Source organism: Pieris napi, chromosome 11 (assembly GCF_905475465.1).
Source record: "Pieris napi chromosome 11, ilPieNapi1.2, whole genome shotgun sequence".
NCBI lineage: Eukaryota > Metazoa > Arthropoda > Insecta > Lepidoptera > Pieridae > Pieris > Pieris napi.
In genome coordinates, this window is record NC_062244.1 from 8,953,304 (window position 1) to 8,973,075 (window position 19,772).

A 19,772-nucleotide genomic window follows, 5' to 3' on the forward strand; every position below is an offset into this window, starting at 1 on the left:
TCAAATCATGTTTCTTATATTCCTATTTACAGATTTGTTAATACAAATATCATAATAAAATAATGTGTTTTAATATACAATGTAAATTATATCCCTCGCAAGACCTACATTTATATGCAATACAAGAAAAAAGTTCGACCTAGAATTATAGTTTACGACAATATCATCAACACTTGTACATCGTACATAAAAACCATGGGAAGGCTTGATCGTAATCTAGATAGTAATCAATGGCTATATTCATTCATTACAAATTCGTAAGTAATATAGTGAGCGGCGAGATGCCCATAAACGCTAACTAACATAGAAGCGATTAAAACAGATATTGCAAGCACATAACTGCGTGAGAAATGACTAATAAAATAAGTAAATGGAATTAGTAAGGTATTAATAGCATTTTTTAAATTCTAAGAATCATATATAAAACAAGGAATGTTGCGATATATGTGATATTCTCTGAGTTAGATGAATCTGTATCTATTAGGTATTTTCGATACAAATGTTAAAACTTGCATTCACTTCTTCATAAATCTTATTAACTTATATGTATCTTTTAGCGATCATAGTTCAGTGAACAGTAGGGATATTTATATATTTATGATCGTTTAAGATATTCTGAAAACAGTATTAATAAAAAAGTTCAGTGCTTGGTAATCACGTTGTTTTCTGTAAAAAGATTTATACAAAAAACTTAACCTTAGGATTATAAATCTCTAGAGAAACTTTTAAACAAATAATGGTAAATGGTACTTAAGCTACAAAATAATATCTTAGCAGTTCTGCGCACGCATATCTTAATCTTTGTCATGCGCAGACGCTGGCACCTTTCTTTCTTTCACTAGTGCTATCGGACGCGACGCGGCGGCCGCACGCCATGCCAATATCCTGACGCGAGTGACCATGACAGGGATCACTGTGTTTTTCCTGCTGGCGCTGCCTTTCACCACCGCCCAGGATGAATCTTTTGCCAGCTCCTTTTTATCAGGTACGTCTATACAACAAAAACTTTTCACCCGTTGCTGGTCAACAGAAGCTTGGTGGGCAGTTAAATGTTGTTACCCGATACAAGTTAAAAATTGTTTGAATTGGTTAAATAAGTGGGTCAAATAATTGACCCAGTAAAACAAGGTCAGATGCGTACGGAATGAATAAATTCCGAACTAATTTGGCGAGTGTTTACCGTTAGCACCTGTGGCTAGTAACGGGGTAACTCTCTAGAAGCGCTCCACGTATTGGCGGTATTGTTTCTCTCAATAATTTCGAGAGTAACGGATGGTCACGGTGGTAATTGTAAAATAAATTCTGTTAACTGCAATGGCTATAATACATCACGTTCTAGAACTCAAAATACGCCGAAATTCATATACAAAATATGATGTTTTTGAAAGAATCATAAATTACAATATTTACTTTGTGATTGACTTAATTTCTTTATAACAACTTAATAAGTCTTGTAAGAAAAACCTTACAAAACTATATTTTATCCTGATAAGTATATCAATTTAAAGATAGAAATATTTATTTATGTAGAGTTCAGGAATGAATTTATGTATCTGTAATTAATATACTGACTTCTGAAATGTACAACTATTAAAAATACCTACTATTTAGGGTCTAATCAAATCTAAAATATCGTTGTAATTCATCTACATTTTGTTAATTAATATTAAAAACAGCATATTTTATCTGATGTCTCTATCTCTGTCTAGTAAATTGGGCACAAATTTGATATTCCAACGTAGGATCGAAATGTAATATTTTACTACGGATGAAAATAAAAACTTATTTTTCACATATATATGCGGATTAGACAATACCTGACAGACATGGGTCGCTGTAACGGTGCGCGGGCGCCGTTAAACTTGATTTACTATTTCTGTGATAATTTATTCCACTTGCTATCATTGTGTGATGATGACGGGAAATTACTGTATTTTCATTTAGTATCTATTAGCGGCGTTCAAGCACTTCTAGATTGAAATATTTTGAATTATGTTGTTTACACGTTATTTACTAATATTTAAATGTAATTACTATTATTTAAAATCTAAATTTAGTACTGAAATATGTGGGCATGTGAATTAGGGTTTGCAAGAGTTCAAAGCCTAGAACGCAAAGACATCAACGCGCGTAGCGATTCTTTATGAGAAATTGTAAATATTCTTGTCTTCCATACTCATTTTCTTATTCTTACTTAACTTATTGCAGTATCTTAATATCTAAACTTGTGTATTTACATATAAAAAATTAAATAAAAGAAATACAAAGTGATTTAACTAAACATTCGTGGCTTTATTTTCGGTGATTTTAATATATTTTAACTAAGGAACTTTATGATATATGAATTTAACGTCATATAAAAATACTTAACAGTTAAATAACGTTATAATTTATCATAATACGAACACGCGATCTGCTAGCAAAGTGGTCTTCAGAATTGGGAATTAGGCAGATCATGTGGCTTTTGTCTACCTAGTGCTTGAATAGACTTGTGCCTCCGCATAAAGCAACACCATCTAGGTAGATACGGGTGTCTTTTGTTACATTTAAAAACTTTTTTTAAAATTTAAAATATGCACGATAATACACATACTGCATTCTTTTTAGAAATCTACTAAAACGGCTAATTACACCTAATGCTGCTTTTTAACATTAAGAAGAAAAGTTTTATTTATTTTGATGCTACATTTAAGAAAACATTGATAAAAATATTTGAATAAACAAGTGAAAAAGAATAGAAGTGCATGTGAAATATTTGTGTCTACAAAAAGTTAAGAATCACTACAGTCTGCCCTATTTTTAAGACTCTAACACTCGCAGATGAGATGTTTCCATATATCTCCAATTCTGCTCCGATCATTCATGCGCATGAAAATCATTACTATGCGAACTGTAACTCATTTAAAATATTTCAAGTGAAGCCGGTATAATTGGTATGATACATGTCAAGTGGCAAGGACTCGAGGGAAAGGGGTATGGAGAAAGTGCCGTGACGTCATCTCTTCAGCACTCGCTAGCCGGTTGGGGTGACGCAACTTTTCGAAGGCCTCAAAAATATTATAATTACTTACTGCTGCGATGACTTTTATTTTATTGAGGTAGCCATCATCTTGAACCAGGGCGATTAAGCTAGCATTCATTTAAAACTACACTTAAATAATTTTGCCATAGGGTGACCAGTGCAATAAACTGATAATTAGGACGGCTTCGTGTTGCTGAGACATTTTATTGGAATTATAAAGTTAAATGAAAACTAGTTTCTTTGTATGTCTTTTAGGTGAATTGTATTAAACGTAACGTAATTAAAGTAAAAATTGATACTTGTGTTAGTTACTTATATATACCTACCTATACCTTATAAGATTCTATTATTTATAAGGTATAGGTATAATCATTACACTCTCGCAAATACAACTTCGTAAATATGTTTAATTATTTTATTATTTATCACCGTTTGTTTTCTACGAATCGTCGTACTATTTACACTAGGCGAATTTAATTTATATTATAATTATAAAGTTCAAAATGTATCGTTCATTAATTTATTTATTACATACAGCTTAGTTTATGATTCTATTAAATATATTCTAATTAAGTATCACAATACAATATTGGTCACAATGATTTGAACGCTGCGCTGTAGTCAATGCTTTCTCGCGAGGTGAATGTACTCTCAACTAATTGCTGGGTGTCTCACTTCATATTGCATGATACTTGCATCTAAACTGTTGTTATATAATTTATCTCATATTTAGATCCTTTCATAACACTTAGCATCTTGTAAAAGTACCGCGCGTTTTAAGCTCGCTTAAGTTGATATTATATACGTATAGACTATATATTTAATTTGTAGATTATGAAACACTAACCTAACAGTTTCGATATGTTTTGGTCACTTTTTTACTGTAAATTAAAGAAATGTAGAGTTGAGTAATTAGCACATAGTACTAAACTGGTCCGGTAGAAAGTGCACGACGCATAGTGTTCTAGACACAAGTCGTCTAATCACGTTCTTATGAAAGTTACATTATTACAGTGGGCCAACCCGACTCTGCTCGGGTATTGACGCATTTTGACTAATTCACGGGCCTATAGTTAGCCTTTAGGCATTCCTTTTTATACATATCATTTCCATGGAGTAGCATAACTATGTGGATGTTGGAAACCCACATTGCGTATCTCTTTTGTCTAACATTGAATCGTATAACTTTGATAAGATTATCAATTTATAACGACAGTCTTGAACTTTCATTAACTTTACTTTCTTCACACCAAACTACAATTCAAACTTTAATAGCGCTAATTGTCTTTGGCTATATGAAATAAAACCACAGTACTACCGCATATAAGATACGCTTGGTGTAATGCTGACTATTTTAGAGACGTAGGTAATGTCCAAGACGTCAATTGTCACTGGTACTTTCATTTTCGGCACACGATTTCTCCCCGAGCACGTTAGGTCATTGAGTAACGGCTAACGGCACGTTTGTTTACTCACGAGCTAGTCACGCTACAACGTAGAATTATTCTTTATGACTCACTGTAATGATCCTACTTTAACATATAATATTAGCTCTCTCATGTTGGTCACTTTGTTCATTTTTAGTTTTTCATAACTGATTGTTTTAATTGTTCATAATTTCGATATCATATCATTAAGCCCGAAAGCGTTTCGCTTTTAGGTTTAAAATACTAAATTTGCTGGTTCAATATTATTCTTACATCAATCCGAACTTTCAAATTTCACAAAGGAAATGTCTACCGTAAAGGCTTAACAATTTGAATAAGAAAATAGAGTCAGACTTCCGACTTCTACGCTAAAATGATAGTCATAAGTACTCTTGAAGATAAGGATGTACCAAAAAAAGTACTCAAATAAACATAGATTTTTATTCTAATATTATTAATCGCGAAACATCAGAAAGCGTAACAGCATCTGTTCTCATTTACGCTTATATTTCTCAAATGTATCAGAGGTCCTTCCTAACATCACTTAAAATTATATCAGAGGCCGAACTCCTTTGAACTGATGGTGATATAACGGTATTGGGAATGCGGTGTGTCCAGTTTTGGGTTAGGATTACAGTTAAGGTCGTTCCAATGCCATATTACGATCATCTTTCTGAAATTTAACCAACCTAGAAATATAATCTAGTCGAGTTAACCAAGTTAACTCGACTAGATTATACAGTGATTAATGCGGCGTCGTTAAATGGAGTTAATTAAAATCAAATTATAGTAGAAAGCATAAAATTTTAAAAGATTTCATTTCATTAACATACCACATCAAAAGCTACTGAATACTAAAGCTCAATCGTAATTGTATTTAGAACCTGAACGATTAATTCAGGATTAGTTAGATTAGAAGATTAGTTTTATCTTAAGGGCCTGATCGACGGACGAGTAAGACCGCGGTTTTATGGCTTGTCGGTAAAGCTCGCCGGTGTATCATTGCAAAACCACGGTTTTAAATACCGCCGAGCCTGGCTCGCGGCTCGTCGTCGTGCTATATTTTTTACTCGGCTCGCCATGCAAAACCGCGTGTCGGAAAGAGAACAAGACATGTTTGCGACTGTTTTGCTTGCTAATCGATCAGCACCAATGAGCCGCGAGCCAGGTTCGTCGGTATTTAAAACCGCGGTCTTACTCGTCCGTCGATGAGGCCCTTTAGAGGTTAGTTTGATAATTGTCTAAGTCTACATTGTTACTTGTAATTTCATTTTTGTTACCCTTAGTATTTATTTTTCTTTAATAGGGTTCCCTTGAAGAGATCGCTTGTTAACGATAAGGCCGCTCGTTGCCTTTATAATACATACCTATGTTACCTGACTCTATATTATGTACTATTAATACAACAAAGTCATAATAAATATAATAAAATGTGTTCAAAGGGCTTTCAATTAAGTAAAAACCTTTATTTGTTTCTTATCTTGTTGGTTATTTTTAAAGACACGTTCCTTTTTATTCATCTTAATAGCACATTTTAGTCTCCATCGAGAGTTCTATAGTAAAGATCCGTTTTTTGTATTCACAGACTAATTGTCAAAATAACTTTCAAAAACAAATTGTAATCAATACCATAATAAGTAATGTTGTAATAGTGAATGAGAAAGCTATCAAACTTGAATAATGTTTGATTACCTGAGTGTCTGAAAAGTGGCGGACGCCGGCCGGTACGTGTGTAGCATAAGTGATTTTTAACCGGTATAAACCAGTATAAAAACCGTGTGCAGGTTTCAAATACAGTTATATTATGTTTTTGTTAATATAATTACTGATTAATACATCCATATAATATAATTTTTAAGTATTTTACTTTAAAAGTATGATTATTGAAATAGGATTTTTTTCGATTCACTTCCTAGCCATTAATTTACGACACCGTAATTTTATCAGTAAGGCAATTAACCAAAAACAAATCACTGTCGTTGCTCAGAGAAGAAAATTGTTATTTCATAATAAAAATTTATTAATAAAACTGAAATTAGTTACGTTGTATACTCAAGTTTCATTAATTACTCCTGAAACTTGGGGCGCTGCAACCTCAATTTAAATAATTTTAAGGATTTCTTTAAATTCTTTAAGGGTTCGGTTATAACTTATTTAAGAACTATTTCAGAAATCTACTGAATTACGTTTGTTCATAAGTTAAGCGTTTCAGAGAGAAATCTTTTCTAAGATGTATAATTATTTCCAGGTCTTTTGGACACGTTAGACACTCAAGTGGATGCCAAGAATTGTCCGGGTGTATGTATGCACGCGCTCACCTCACTAATCTGCTCAAACGTTCTTGATGAAGTCGAATGCCCCAAGCCGTCTATGAAATGTTGTGTTGATGAACCACTAGGTAAGTGTATACGATCGAAAAATCTGCCGTATATTCACTTCTATCTTTCCTCTCTCTTCTCTCGTCAAACTTAATTATAATAATAATTATTTATTTAAAAAAGACTTAGCAACGGATATTACAATAAAAGCTTCCAAAAGTTGTGCTTTATACTTAATAACTTTTACTAACATAATTCTTACAAACTATAAATATGTGAGAGATACAAATGGTAAGTTATCGCAACATTTTTGAAAAGTGAAACAATTTTTTAACATCGGCGCGTATAATTGAGGAAACACTTTAAATCTAGACTGACTTAACTGAAGTAATACACGACTTTGCCTTGTTAGCGGGCGTAAAATAAATAAATAGTCTGCTCGAACTCAAAGCCAAGCGTGATTAATGGACTACGATTATAATAATTGATGCCCAATTAAACATTAATGAATGACTAATTTGACCAGCCTTGCGATTCTGTAACTCACTTTTCGAACTCTCACAGCGGTTTTCGCAGCGGCGGTCGCGCTCAGTCGTGAAGCAGTCATTTTACGATTTGGCATTCTGATAAACAATAAACTACAAGCTCCCTCCGCTTGTCAAGACGTAATGTGAAATTGCTTAACAGAATACCATGAGATTCCAAAAATGACGTGAGTGACGAAGGGAGCGTTGTTAGTGCGAGGTGAACTCCCGGATTATCAGAATCGCACGGCTGTTGTTCGTATACCTATACAACATTCCCGTGTAACAGTGGTTGTAACCGAACTCTTCTGAAACGGCTTGAGGGATTTTTGGTTTACTGCCTAAGAGATCTTTTGTTTTAATTTTGAACAAACATTCTTAATTTTTTAAATAAATAAATACATATAACTCTTAACTTTCACCCTTCTACCACCAACCGCCTTTCAGTTATCAAATTCTTCAACGCAGTGAACGATAACTTATCCCCACACACTTATAAGTTATTTTTTTATTAATATAATATTTACTGGAAAGAAGTAAGCTATAATATAATAAAATGTACCTATATAGGGTTTTATTTCAATAAAACTGTAAAGAAAACTACTCCTTTATCGCTTACATTTAAACAATTTCAGGTAACGAAACAATGGCCACAACGCGTCGTCCATTCACAACACGTTACACGACAACTGAGAGCTATGACGACGAAGACACAACAACTCGGCCGACAGACAAATACAAAGACAGTGGTAATTATTAGGTACACCCTATTTAGTATTAGGATAAAGTACAAGATTAGAGAGCAAATTGCTGACTAACAAATTTGGACACATAGGAAATAACTACTATAGTTCTGTCGCAACCAACATAGACTACAATCAATACGATGCCGTCAAATACTAAATTGTACCTACAAAGTTATTCCAACCTCAGCCATATCTTTGGGCTAGTTAATGGTTAGACTAGCCGAGAATCCTCTTAGATTGTAGGAATCGCACAACACCCTTCCTCATTAGTTAATTAATATTTTGATTATTTCAAGACCTTTACTTTGGACTTTTAAACATCTTACATTACCTTTTGTGCAAAGGGTGCAAAAACATAAAAAAGGAACAATTATAAGGCAAAATAGATGAATTTCTAAACACAGGAATATACACGCAAAAATAGTTTTACTAATAATTGTCTTTCGGTTATATTTTGTTTCTCGAACCCGGGTGGAGATTATAGTTAGTTGACCTTTTAAAGCTAATTATGTATTTTTTTCAGGCAACATAGCTTGTCCTGGAGTATGTGTAGAGTCACGTTTGACACAATATTGTGAGGCTTATCTCACTTCAAGTGAACTTTGTGTGACTGGGCGTCTTTGCTGTGTCTCTAAAGATGGATATGGCGACAGACGTCCTCCAGACCTAGTTGTGCCTAACGAAAAGAAGCATTCAACAAAACGGCCTACAACTGCGGTGAGATTTGTTCAATTTCAATCTAATATATAAAATTCCTATCTCACAATGTTCGTTCCCAAACTCCTTCGAAACGGCTCGACCGATTCTTATGAAATTTCTTTAAAAAAAAAATTTAAAACCCCTAAGTGGTGGATAAGGAGTGTCCACCCCAAAATATATTTTTTTTTATTTTTATAAAAATTGTATTTATTTTTATTTTTTTATGATACAGCATACAAAAATACATACAACCCCAATTTTCACCTCTTTACGACCAACCCCTATTTTTTATTATTGTAGATAGTTATTTTTATTGAACTAAAAAAAAATTCCTAGAAATACAACAAACAACGTGTCGAGCCGGGTCAGCTAGTTATTTCTAAAATATAAAGTAAAATTTCGGTGGTGCATATTTTATTCAAAATGGCCAAAAAGTAATTCCAAATAGAACTATCCTAAACGGAAGTGCTAAAAACTTAATAAACTATATATATAAAAATGAAACCCATTTTCCGTTGTCACGACATAACATGAAAACGGCTTGACCGATTTGTCTGATTCTTTTTTTATAATATTCCTTGAAGTACGAGGATGGTTCTTACGGAGAGAAAAATTAAAAAAAAAAATGTTAAAAAGTCTAAAAAAACACTTTTCTATATTCCCATACAAAATATTCGTAATACTACTTAAAAGTCAATTTGAACTTTAATACCATATCATAAGGTTCAAATGTTAGTGGAGGGGTTCCGGGAAGGTAAATTTATAATTAATAAATATGATTCCAGCTTACAACGACACCACCATCAAGAAAACCTGGTCATAAATGTCGAGGTGACTGCATAAGTGGGCTTTTTGCGTTACTCTGTGACCATGTGGATGAAGATGCCGTTTGTCCCTCGGAAGGTACATGCTGTATCTCGGACAGCAGTGATTCCACTACCAGACGCCCATATTCCACTACCACGCCTAGGCCAACTACTCCGGTATGCAAATATGTAACAACTTACTTTTGCTGAAATTTTAACGTTTCTATTTTATTGTAGTCTCTCATTCATGTAACGTTCTATGGTTCAACAAATTTATTTATAACATATTATCCTATCTCTTAATAACAATTTAATAGTCGTAAAGGATTACACTAAATATTAATGCGATTGAAAATAATTATTTAGTTTTATTCATTTGGTGTCAATATCGTAAATATTTAACGTTTTTTAAAACTATAACAAGTTTTTGAAACTACAAATAAACAAGCATTTATGCATATGTTTTATGTTAGTCAAAAGCTTCATAACGATTCTTTTTAACTAACTGTTACAATAAAAGTTTATCTAAAGATCACTCCTTTACAATTTACAGGCGCCGTTACCGCGTTGTCCAGGCTACTGTCTGCTAAACATCATGGCAGCTTTCTGTGAGCGACCAGCTGTCTTACTCTCTCACACTAGCTGCAAGCATAGCGGATCCATTTGTTGTGATAACACTAGGTATTTAACACAAAATTTCATCTTCTTTAAACTTATCGTATCAAGATGATTACTGTCGAACTATAATTATTAATGATGCACCAATTTTGTCAAAAAGTTATTTAGCATTGCAGCTACCTCAGTTTTCTCGTCGTTTTTCCATCCGGACTGATTATATTGAATCCCAACAAATATGGTTCCAGATTGCCTCCCCGGACTACTCATCGTCCAACCACCACTACAACAACTACGACTCCAGCGCCAGTGGATCCGCGACCAGATTGTCCGGGATCTTGTATCGTGTCGCTGCTATCTTTTACATGCTTCCGTAAGTATTTTAGGATAGTCGTTTTAACACATAAACAATAATAAAAACAAAATGTTTGTTAAATTCATCTTACCTACATAATTAAACGTCTTTAATCTGACTAAATTGTATCTTTTACATGTGTGGTGCAATAAAAGACAATAAGCAAACGTTTTAATATTCCTTAATATTATAGAGTATTTAAGCCTCGAATTTATGAATCCAAAATAGACCATTACATGTTTTTCTATCTGTAGGAAACGCAGAAATGACGGATGTCTTCAAATGCAAAAAGGCGGGAACGCAATGTTGCGCGCCCAAATCTAAAGTGTTAGAGGCAATGGGAGTTAGTCGTAACGACACGTATCCGTTAGCTGTCACTCATCCACCGCACACGTACGTCACTCCGTATACGTACACGCCGGCACAAACGTATACGCCTCAGCACACTACGCCTATGCGTAAGTACCTATATTAATATATCTTTGGAATGTGTATTCATACATTAACAATATTTTAACATTCTCACAAGAAATACTTGATAAATCGTATGAAAATGTTAAATCACTCAATAAGGGGTGGGTACATTAATATGATATTACAATATAAGTTTGTAGCTGCTAGCCCTAAGTGCAGATTTGTCATTAAATAAACAATAATAAGAAAAGTATGGTTGGGACATGGTCATATTAATAATTCATACAAATGTTGAACAAACATCATTTTATTTTCAGCATACGAGCCAAATTACCCAACATCGTTGAGGACTCCTGAGAAATATAACAAGTATGTCTGCGGTGTGAAGGGTAAGTTGCACGGAAGGAATTACCTATTCTTCAAACGAAAATTTTGCACAACCCCATAGAGAGTATAAGAACCATGTTGTATTATTTAGGAACATCGTCACGGGCGGGACGTGTGATGGGAGGTGAGGATGGAGAGAGAGGAGAATGGTGTTGGCAAACAGCACTGATTAATTCTCTTAATCAATATATCTGTGGAGCAGCGTTAGTCGGCACGCAGTGGGTGCTCACTGCTGCACATTGTGTTACCAAGTTAGTAATATATAACAGTAATAAAAAATCAAATATAATTAAGGGATACTTTGGAATATATTTTCCATTGATAATGGACATTAAAGCCTGTCTAATGTCTTCCTTTTAATTTTCATACTATTAATCACCTGCTTCTATATTTGAAAAATAACGGTCCTAAACCCGGACCTAAACGTCCGGTCAAAGTTCTGCAGCTGTGTTTCACTAGAAGTCACTTTTTTAACAATTCACTATGGTGATTTTTGTATCTATATCTTTGAAAATTATTAAATATATTTTATCATTTTAGTATCGTTCGTTCCGGTGACGCAATGTACGTGCGGGTGGGAGATCATGACCTCACGAGAAAATACGGGTCCCCAGGCGCTCAGACCCTAAGAGTGGCTACAACTTACATCCACCATAATCACAACAGCCAGACCCTTGATAACGATATCGCATTATTAAAGCTCCATGGCAAAGCAGAGCTCAAAGAAGGTTAGTTATGTTTAAGATACAAATATTCGTTATAACGTCTTATAATATCACAAACCGTGCGGGCCATAAAAATAAATATTTAAAAAAAAACTTATAATATTGTTTTTGTCTTTTTCAAAAATTGTTAGTGGCCAGCAAATGAAAAATAGTGACTTCAGTTATCCTACCATTATATCGGAGAGTTTAAAGAACTAAAATCTTAATAATATAATATTATTTTAAAAGACATGAGAAAAATAAGAGATCAAAATAACTCATAGACAAAAGAAGTCTAGAATTTCTAACGTATTGTTTGTGATTTTCAGGAGTGTGTCTGGTGTGTCTGCCAGCCCGAGGAGTGAGTCATGCTGCAGGAAAAAGATGTACGGTCACTGGATACGGATATATGGGTGAAAGTGAGTATTGTTGTATTGAAAACTAATAATTGAATTTGATTTTAGAAGAGACAATTTTTTAACCCCTTACACTACTGAACAATAGTGTCCCAACAGGAACCAAATAAAATTTAGTCGAAGAAAATACGAATGTGCTACACACAGAATGTTGGATTTCATAAAGCATGGTTATCTGATCTAGTAAAACGGGATTGCACCCCGTGATACGGAGTACGCTATCCGAAATCAATCACAATTCCCACATTATATTGACGGTGAATATCTATCAAACTTTCACAGATCACAAAGCACAAGTTTTATACATAATTTTTTTATTATTATTCGCCTTCCGGCCAGGCTAAAGTGTATTAAAAATATAGTTATATTTAAACTAACAGCTATTGCATTTTAAAGAATCATTTTGAAGTTTGTAATTTTAATGTCAGGTTTTAGTTAGTTTAATTTAAATAAATTTTCAATTTATTTCCTTCCAGGTGGTCCAATACCATTACGTGTGCGTGAGGCAGAGTTGCCCATAGTAAGTGACGCAGAGTGTATCCGAAAAGTTAATGCGGTCACTGAAAAGATCTTCATACTGCCTGCTAGTTCTTTCTGCGCGGGCGGCGAAGAGGGAAACGACGCTTGTCAGGTGAGATTTATAATTTTTATACATAATATAACCCAACTCGAAATAAATTAACTTTAGTTTTATGATTTTATATATGTTTTAAATTCTTTCTATAGTTTTGTGGTATTTTTCTAGTCGAAATATATTCTGCAGAATCTAAACGATTTCTTTTTAATTCACAGGGAGATGGCGGTGGCCCTCTAGTATGTCAAGATGATGGATTCTACGAGTTAGTGGGACTTGTCTCGTGGGGATTCGGATGTGGTCGTAAAGACGTACCAGGAGTTTACGTTAAGGTCTCCTCGTTTATCGGCTGGATCAACCAGATTATCTCTGTTAATAACCTTTAGTAGAACTCCGTTCCCCATTGATCAATCGGAGGTTCAATAATGAACCAAATACGGAAGTGTCAAAAATTATTATTATTAAATGTCACTGTTGTTGACAAACGCCGATTTGAAATTCGAATACATGACGCCATTTTAAGTTTTGGTATTCTTAACTGATAATTCGAATACCAGTTGACTTTTTTTACGTCTCTGGCATCTCGACCAGAGATGAATCTTAAACTTAGATTATAATGGGGAATTCTTAAAATCTACCATGCCGTTACAGGCTGTCTCATTACCAAACATAAATCAAACAAATAAACCTAAAGAAATATTATCAACATCGAATACGGTGCTATATTTATTGAGAGAAAAAAATCTTAAAATATACAAGTGTTTAAGTATTTTGTATGTATCTCAACGCATTTATTATTCCTCTATTTAAGAGTGTAAATACTATTTCCTAATTATAGAATTATTTATTTATTTTAGAATAATTTTCTGTGGGGTACTCTTTTAAGGCTGCAAGAAATATCTATTAGGTACCCGTCATTAGATCTAAGTAATTAGTTCTCCCACCATAAGTATTTATTATTTAAACCTCAATTTTATTTATGTTTAATTTTCAAAATGTAATAACGCACAATTGAAATAGCCATTTTGTAGTAACACCATATTTATTTGACTTGGATGACTTTTCCATTTGAAATATATTTTAGTATAGTTTAACTGACTCAAGCTAAGTTGTGAACCGCATTTTAATAAATTCATAATAATCATATAGTAATAACCACGAATTAAATTTTGTCGACATTTTGCCGTAACAAAACCAGTTTTTTTTTAAATTAATGAATGAAACGTCATCCAAGTTTTTATTTTAGGATGTGTAAATAGATAATTGTTATTCAGGCTTAGTGTGAACCTAAGTGGATATAGTCTATATCACATTGTAAAATGTACTTTAGTCTGTTTTCTTAATAAAACAATAATAATGACGTGCATTTTTAATTCCTTGATTAGAATTCTACCTACTAATTGTTAAAACACAGTTAATATAACTATTTGCTTTTCTTGTATGAATAAATAAAACGTAATGACATAAAAAAGAAATTTATTTCAACAACAATCTTACAAAGTAATTATTTACACATTAAAATTAATCTTAATTACTGCCTGCTGGTTTTAACCTCTGAAAATATGTTATTCACATATAAACCGGTTAAGGAAAGTATGTAAAATAACATATACATAAATGTTAAAATAAGTAGGTAACAAATACCTCAAAAATTATGGATGAAACTTAGATTTATTTAATCTGGTTGAATAATAGACAGTCAGAGCTGTAGTTAGTAGATGCATTTAGGAACTATCATATCAAATCATTCTAAAAATTAGCTAATGATTTAGAATGATATTTTTATTGAACATACTTTATAGATGAGATTTTAGAAGAAACAAAAGTTTACTATTTCAAATTTACGATTGTAGGTTTAGTAATTAAGTAAGGGAGCGTTCAAGTATTACGTAACGAATTTTGGGGGGGAGGGGGTCCTTTTGTAAAACGTTACGATGCGGGGCGGGGATAGAATTACGCGTTATTGTTAGTATTGTTTTCGTCTTTACAGTACTTTACACCACATAATGGTAACTTTTAGGTACAAACAGGTGGTGTAGGTGGTCACGAAACGTACTATTGGGTACAGAAAAACGTTACGGCGCGTTATGGGGGGGAGGGGAGGTCAAGAATCTCCAAGAATTGCGTGACGTAATACTTGAACGCTCCCTAAACAAAACCCTAAAAAAATTTATATAAGCAATAAAAAAGCCATTAACCCTTTAAACAATTATTAACCTTAGTAGATCTTTAATATTGTGGTTCCAATTCACATACCTACTACACTGACGGACTCATAAACTGCATCAAACTTCAGGATTACTTTTTAATAACCCTAATCAAAAGTATGCGGAACCGATTTGAATCCATAATAAGGGCACGTGGAGGTAATACACCTTTTTAAAACATAAAAAAACCCTTGCATAAAGCTTGTGTCTATTGTTAAAACCAATTTTTTAATTAAACCAATTTTCTTTAAATTTCTGTTTTTCTTCAAAAAAGGTTTAAGGTAATTTCCAGTACACAAACATAAACTTAAGGATGACCCTACGCTGTTTTAAAGTTAACGAACCAATCTAGAGGTTTAAATTTAAATCTGTGTAGAAAGTTTGCATACTTGGTTAAAATATTTATTTCAGTGGTTTTTTACTTCGATGCAGTTTATGAGTCCGTCAGTGTATATACATTAATTAACGCTTTAGTATTAACCATAAGTGAGGTATTAATCGCTAGATCCTATGTAAAATATTTATAATGTATTTCAGTTCAACACTAATGACTGTTCAAACAACTTTTTTTTCTAGCATAAGATGCCTTTTTACATATCTTCTAAGTTCCAACCATTTCGCTGTATCTGCTCTTTCAAAGATCTGGCAATAATATTATTCAAATAGACATTCATTTCGGTTAAAATAGCTTAGCAATAATTTTTCATAGGTGATTTTTGACTGTTTACATCACTTTCTTAAAGGCATTTCGTACTATTATAATATGAGATGGACGTATATAATGGGGAAAATATTGACATAAACAAATACATTGCTATTTTCAACTTAATAATAATACAGTTTTAATGATCCAAAGAGCTTTAAGGCACAAAAATGTATATGGTGATAATTGTTATTTAAAAAAATATAAAGGTAAGTCTGCGTTAAGTCTTAACTATTTCTTAGTTAAAAGAAGGATCTGAAATTTATATTCCCTATATATATTAGTTAAATCCTCTAAAAAAGATTTAACAGGAGTAATTGATATAGATCATAGTTGGTTCTAAGCGGTGTTTGTCACTTAAGTTAATTTAAATTTTATTATTACATCAAACAATGTTGAATTAATGCAGATTCCAATCTATCCTTGAATATATTCTTGTTTTTAATGTCAGACAGTTAAGACTTTAATTTCAGATCCATAGAATTTTCAGGGACAAAAATTATGCAGAAAATGCATATGAGTACTACATATTTATGTTTGTATGTTTAAGAAGTCTAGTAATTTACAAAATAAAAACAATAAATTTCATACATTTGGTTTGGCCCCTGAATGCCAAAAAATTAGTCTATTTCTCCATTCTGTGACTTGATAATTTTGCTAATGTAGCTTGTGTACATTGTGGTGTATTAGCACCATTGTTTTATATTTTTTAGATTTTATTTTGTAAATTTAACGCAAGAAATAATTTTAAACCCAATTGCACCACAGCTGGAAGATGAAAATGAATTGTTTGCTTTGATTAATATATAAAACCTACCTGATCTATTAAAAATATATTATTTAGAAATCCCCATAAAGTTAGTTTTGTAAAATGCCTGTATTGACTTTATAATTTTATTAATATCATTCCTCTTTCACTGCATCTTTCATATAATCATCAAGTTGTTTGTCGAGTGCCCATTGGGAATTTGCCATGTAATGCTCAAGTTGTGTGTCCAATTCTTCTTTAGTTGGTACTTTCTTGGCAGTTGTGGCCCCTGATGAATAAATTTAATTAAGGAATTTGAAACGCATTATTATGTTAGTATAATAAGACCATGCATTCATAATATAAAAAGTTTCCACATTGAAATTTTTTTAATGAGACGAAATGACAATAAACGCGTCATTAGGTTACCTCAAAAGTTAGGTTTAACCTGTATGTATATATTTCTAAATTAGTCTACCCTAGATGTATTCTAAATTTAATATGATTTTGTATGTTTATACATAGAATATGGGTTTGTATTGTATTGTTTTTTTTAATTAAAAAGTTGTTTTGTTTCATTTTGTAGTATTTCTTACCTCTTCCCCTTCCTCTCCCCCGTGTCTGCCCTCTCGCCCTACCTCCTCTCGCCCTACCTCCTCTCGCCCCTCGCGCCCTTCTTTGTTGAGGTGGTGCACTCCCTCTAAGTTGGCCCATTTGTTGACGACCACCTCTACCCCTGTATTTTAAAATGTATGAGTAATATTTACTATAATAATAGTGTTCAAATAATTGTACTAAGAGGTGGGTACTTTCTATTTGCTAATTTGATTGGGTTGGATGAGCATAACAGCTTGCTAATTAAGCTCTATAATGGGTTGGTGTTTAAGTGACAGAATGTCATATGAAAGCTTTTCAATGACTTTAGTCACTAAGTGATAAAGAAGGGAATGTTAATTTAGACAAAATATGAATATAAAAATATTTATGTATCTCAATTAGTCATAAACATACAACTGGTATTCTTCAATTTATAGAATTGTATAAAATAAGATCTATATACCTCACACCTCCACGAACAAGTCTTATGCGTGCATTCCGTAATCTAATTCCACTACCACGCCACATACCAGAAGTATTGTTGAATGGTGATGCCCATCTGAAATAAAATCACTTTGAGAATATAACAGTTTACCTGGTAAGCTGTTTTATTCTGAAATGTTTACCAATATACCAGTGCATTTTCACGGTGTGTGCATTGTGTTGGATATTCATGCAACATTAAAAAAGATAACTTTATGAAATTGAACTAGAGAAATCTCCAAATCTTAGTTCAAATATACAGACTAATAATTATATATGTTATTATAAGTGATAGTTTGTAAGGTGCTTAAACTTCTTGTTATTGATGCAATATCAATACCAATATTTTTTTTTTGTAATAGGAGGCAAACGGGCAGGAGGCTCACCTGATGTTAAGTTATACCGCCGCCCATGGACACTAACAATGCCAGAAGGCTCGCAAGTGCGTTGCCGGCCTTTCAAGAATTGATACGCTCTTTTCTTGAAGGACCCTAAGTCGAATTGGTTCGGAAATACTTCGGGAGGTGATACGGATGGATTTTGCCTTGACGTCCGATGATGAAACTAAGCTGCAGGTATTAGACCGAACAACTCCTCTGAACACTCTTCATGTTACCATGCATTTACATGCAGTAGAAGATGCAGAGAGACCCTACATCTCTACGCAACGCCAAATTGTTATCGTTATTGTAATTCTAGACAGAGTTAACCTAAACAATATTCTCATACAATTGATAATACATATTTCAACAGCTCATACAAAACAGTTTATAAATATACCTTAGATTACTATCAGCATTAGTCCATGCAAGCCTAGTTTTGACTCCTTGATTTATATTGCCTGTGCTATTTGCTCTCCGGAGACCTGGTAAGCTACTCGCACTCCTATATCTGCGAAGACCAAGCCGTTGCTTCATTCTTTGCTGTGAAATATGAACCAATAATGTAAACAATAAAACTGAATAAAAAAATTTGGCTAAATTAACTTAGTAATTAGTACATATTTAATAAATTACCCGACTACTTTGCTGGAAGTGATAAGCTATTTGTTGGTGTAACTTCTGGCTTCTTAGGTTATAGCTTATATTAGGGACCGGGTGTGAAACCAGGCGTTTTCTTGGCCTCATAACACGTGAAGATAGAGTTTCTGCCAGTAATGTAAACCGGGCATTGAGGGTTACGCTCGTAGCGTTTATACCAAACACTTTTTCAATCATCTTCGAAAACTAAACGCAACTTTTGATGTACCAGTATTAAATTACTATATATATTAAACAACAATATTCGGCATGGAATATCGATCCGAACAAATATTTTTTTATCTTATGAAAAATAATGAAAAACAAACCGAGAACGGTTTTACGCAAATCGCAAATATAATCGCCGCCACCGCGCTGTCTTTGTAAATAGAAGACAGAAGTATGTATATTGTCTACTTTTTTTTTTTTTTTTTTTTTTAATGGCTTTTATTTGTGCCAACTGGGCACAAGGTACTTCGCCAGTGTCGTGTAGATGGAGAAGGCACGATGGAGATTGATCGGTGAAAATAATAATTAAGTTAATTTTGAATATGCACCTAAACAAAAACAAAATAGTTGCAATTCGATTGTTAGTTTTAAGACGGCACAGACAACACAAATATGAATGAGTAATAATAACATTATTAAATACTGTTTCCTCTTTATAATAATTTTTATATATATATTACACTTTAATTTTATTGATTTCTATATATTTACATAAAAATCTACAATATGGACTAAACACAAACATTAACAAACATTTAACACTTAAAGGACGGGGGACTTTACGGGGAATTATATTAATTTATTAATTTATTGTCTACTTACTACTAGAGCATTTGTAAGTTGACAGTTGACACTGAATACGTCTAATGTCCGTGACAAAATTTTAACCTATGTGTTCCACAAAAAATGTACGGCATGCTGGAAAATGTTACCTCTATGTAAAGTACTCTCAAGATCGTTTAATTTTACGCACCGTTTTTTTTTTAATCATCTATACAC

At 33.0% G+C, this 19,772-nt stretch overlaps 2 protein-coding genes across 2 annotated transcripts; one reads left to right on the forward strand and one right to left on the reverse strand.

The window, feature by feature from the left end:
* Positions 1-350: 350 nt before the first annotated feature.
* Positions 351-14,367, forward strand: LOC125054083 (protein masquerade). Its single transcript, XM_047655758.1, has 15 exons — positions 351-379; positions 843-985; positions 6,698-6,847; positions 7,927-8,040; positions 8,561-8,754; positions 9,522-9,719; positions 10,096-10,223; positions 10,406-10,530; positions 10,767-10,970; positions 11,244-11,315; positions 11,405-11,564; positions 11,854-12,041; positions 12,347-12,436; positions 12,910-13,064; positions 13,226-14,367. The coding sequence occupies exons 1-15, from the start codon at positions 351-353 to the stop codon at positions 13,391-13,393; spliced, it is 2,118 nt and encodes a 705-aa protein (XP_047511714.1). The 3' UTR covers positions 13,394-14,367.
* Positions 14,368-16,808: 2,441 nt separating this feature from the next.
* Positions 16,809-19,162, reverse strand: LOC125053785 (chromatin target of PRMT1 protein-like). The gene is made up of 5 exons (XM_047655352.1): positions 18,762-19,162; positions 18,526-18,668; positions 17,726-17,821; positions 17,262-17,401; positions 16,809-16,954 (listed from the first exon to the last, which is right to left on the reverse strand). The coding sequence occupies exons 1-5, from the start codon at positions 18,960-18,962 to the stop codon at positions 16,821-16,823; spliced, it is 714 nt and encodes a 237-aa protein (XP_047511308.1). The 5' UTR covers positions 18,963-19,162; the 3' UTR covers positions 16,809-16,820.
* Between the last annotated feature and the right edge of the window lie 610 nt (positions 19,163-19,772).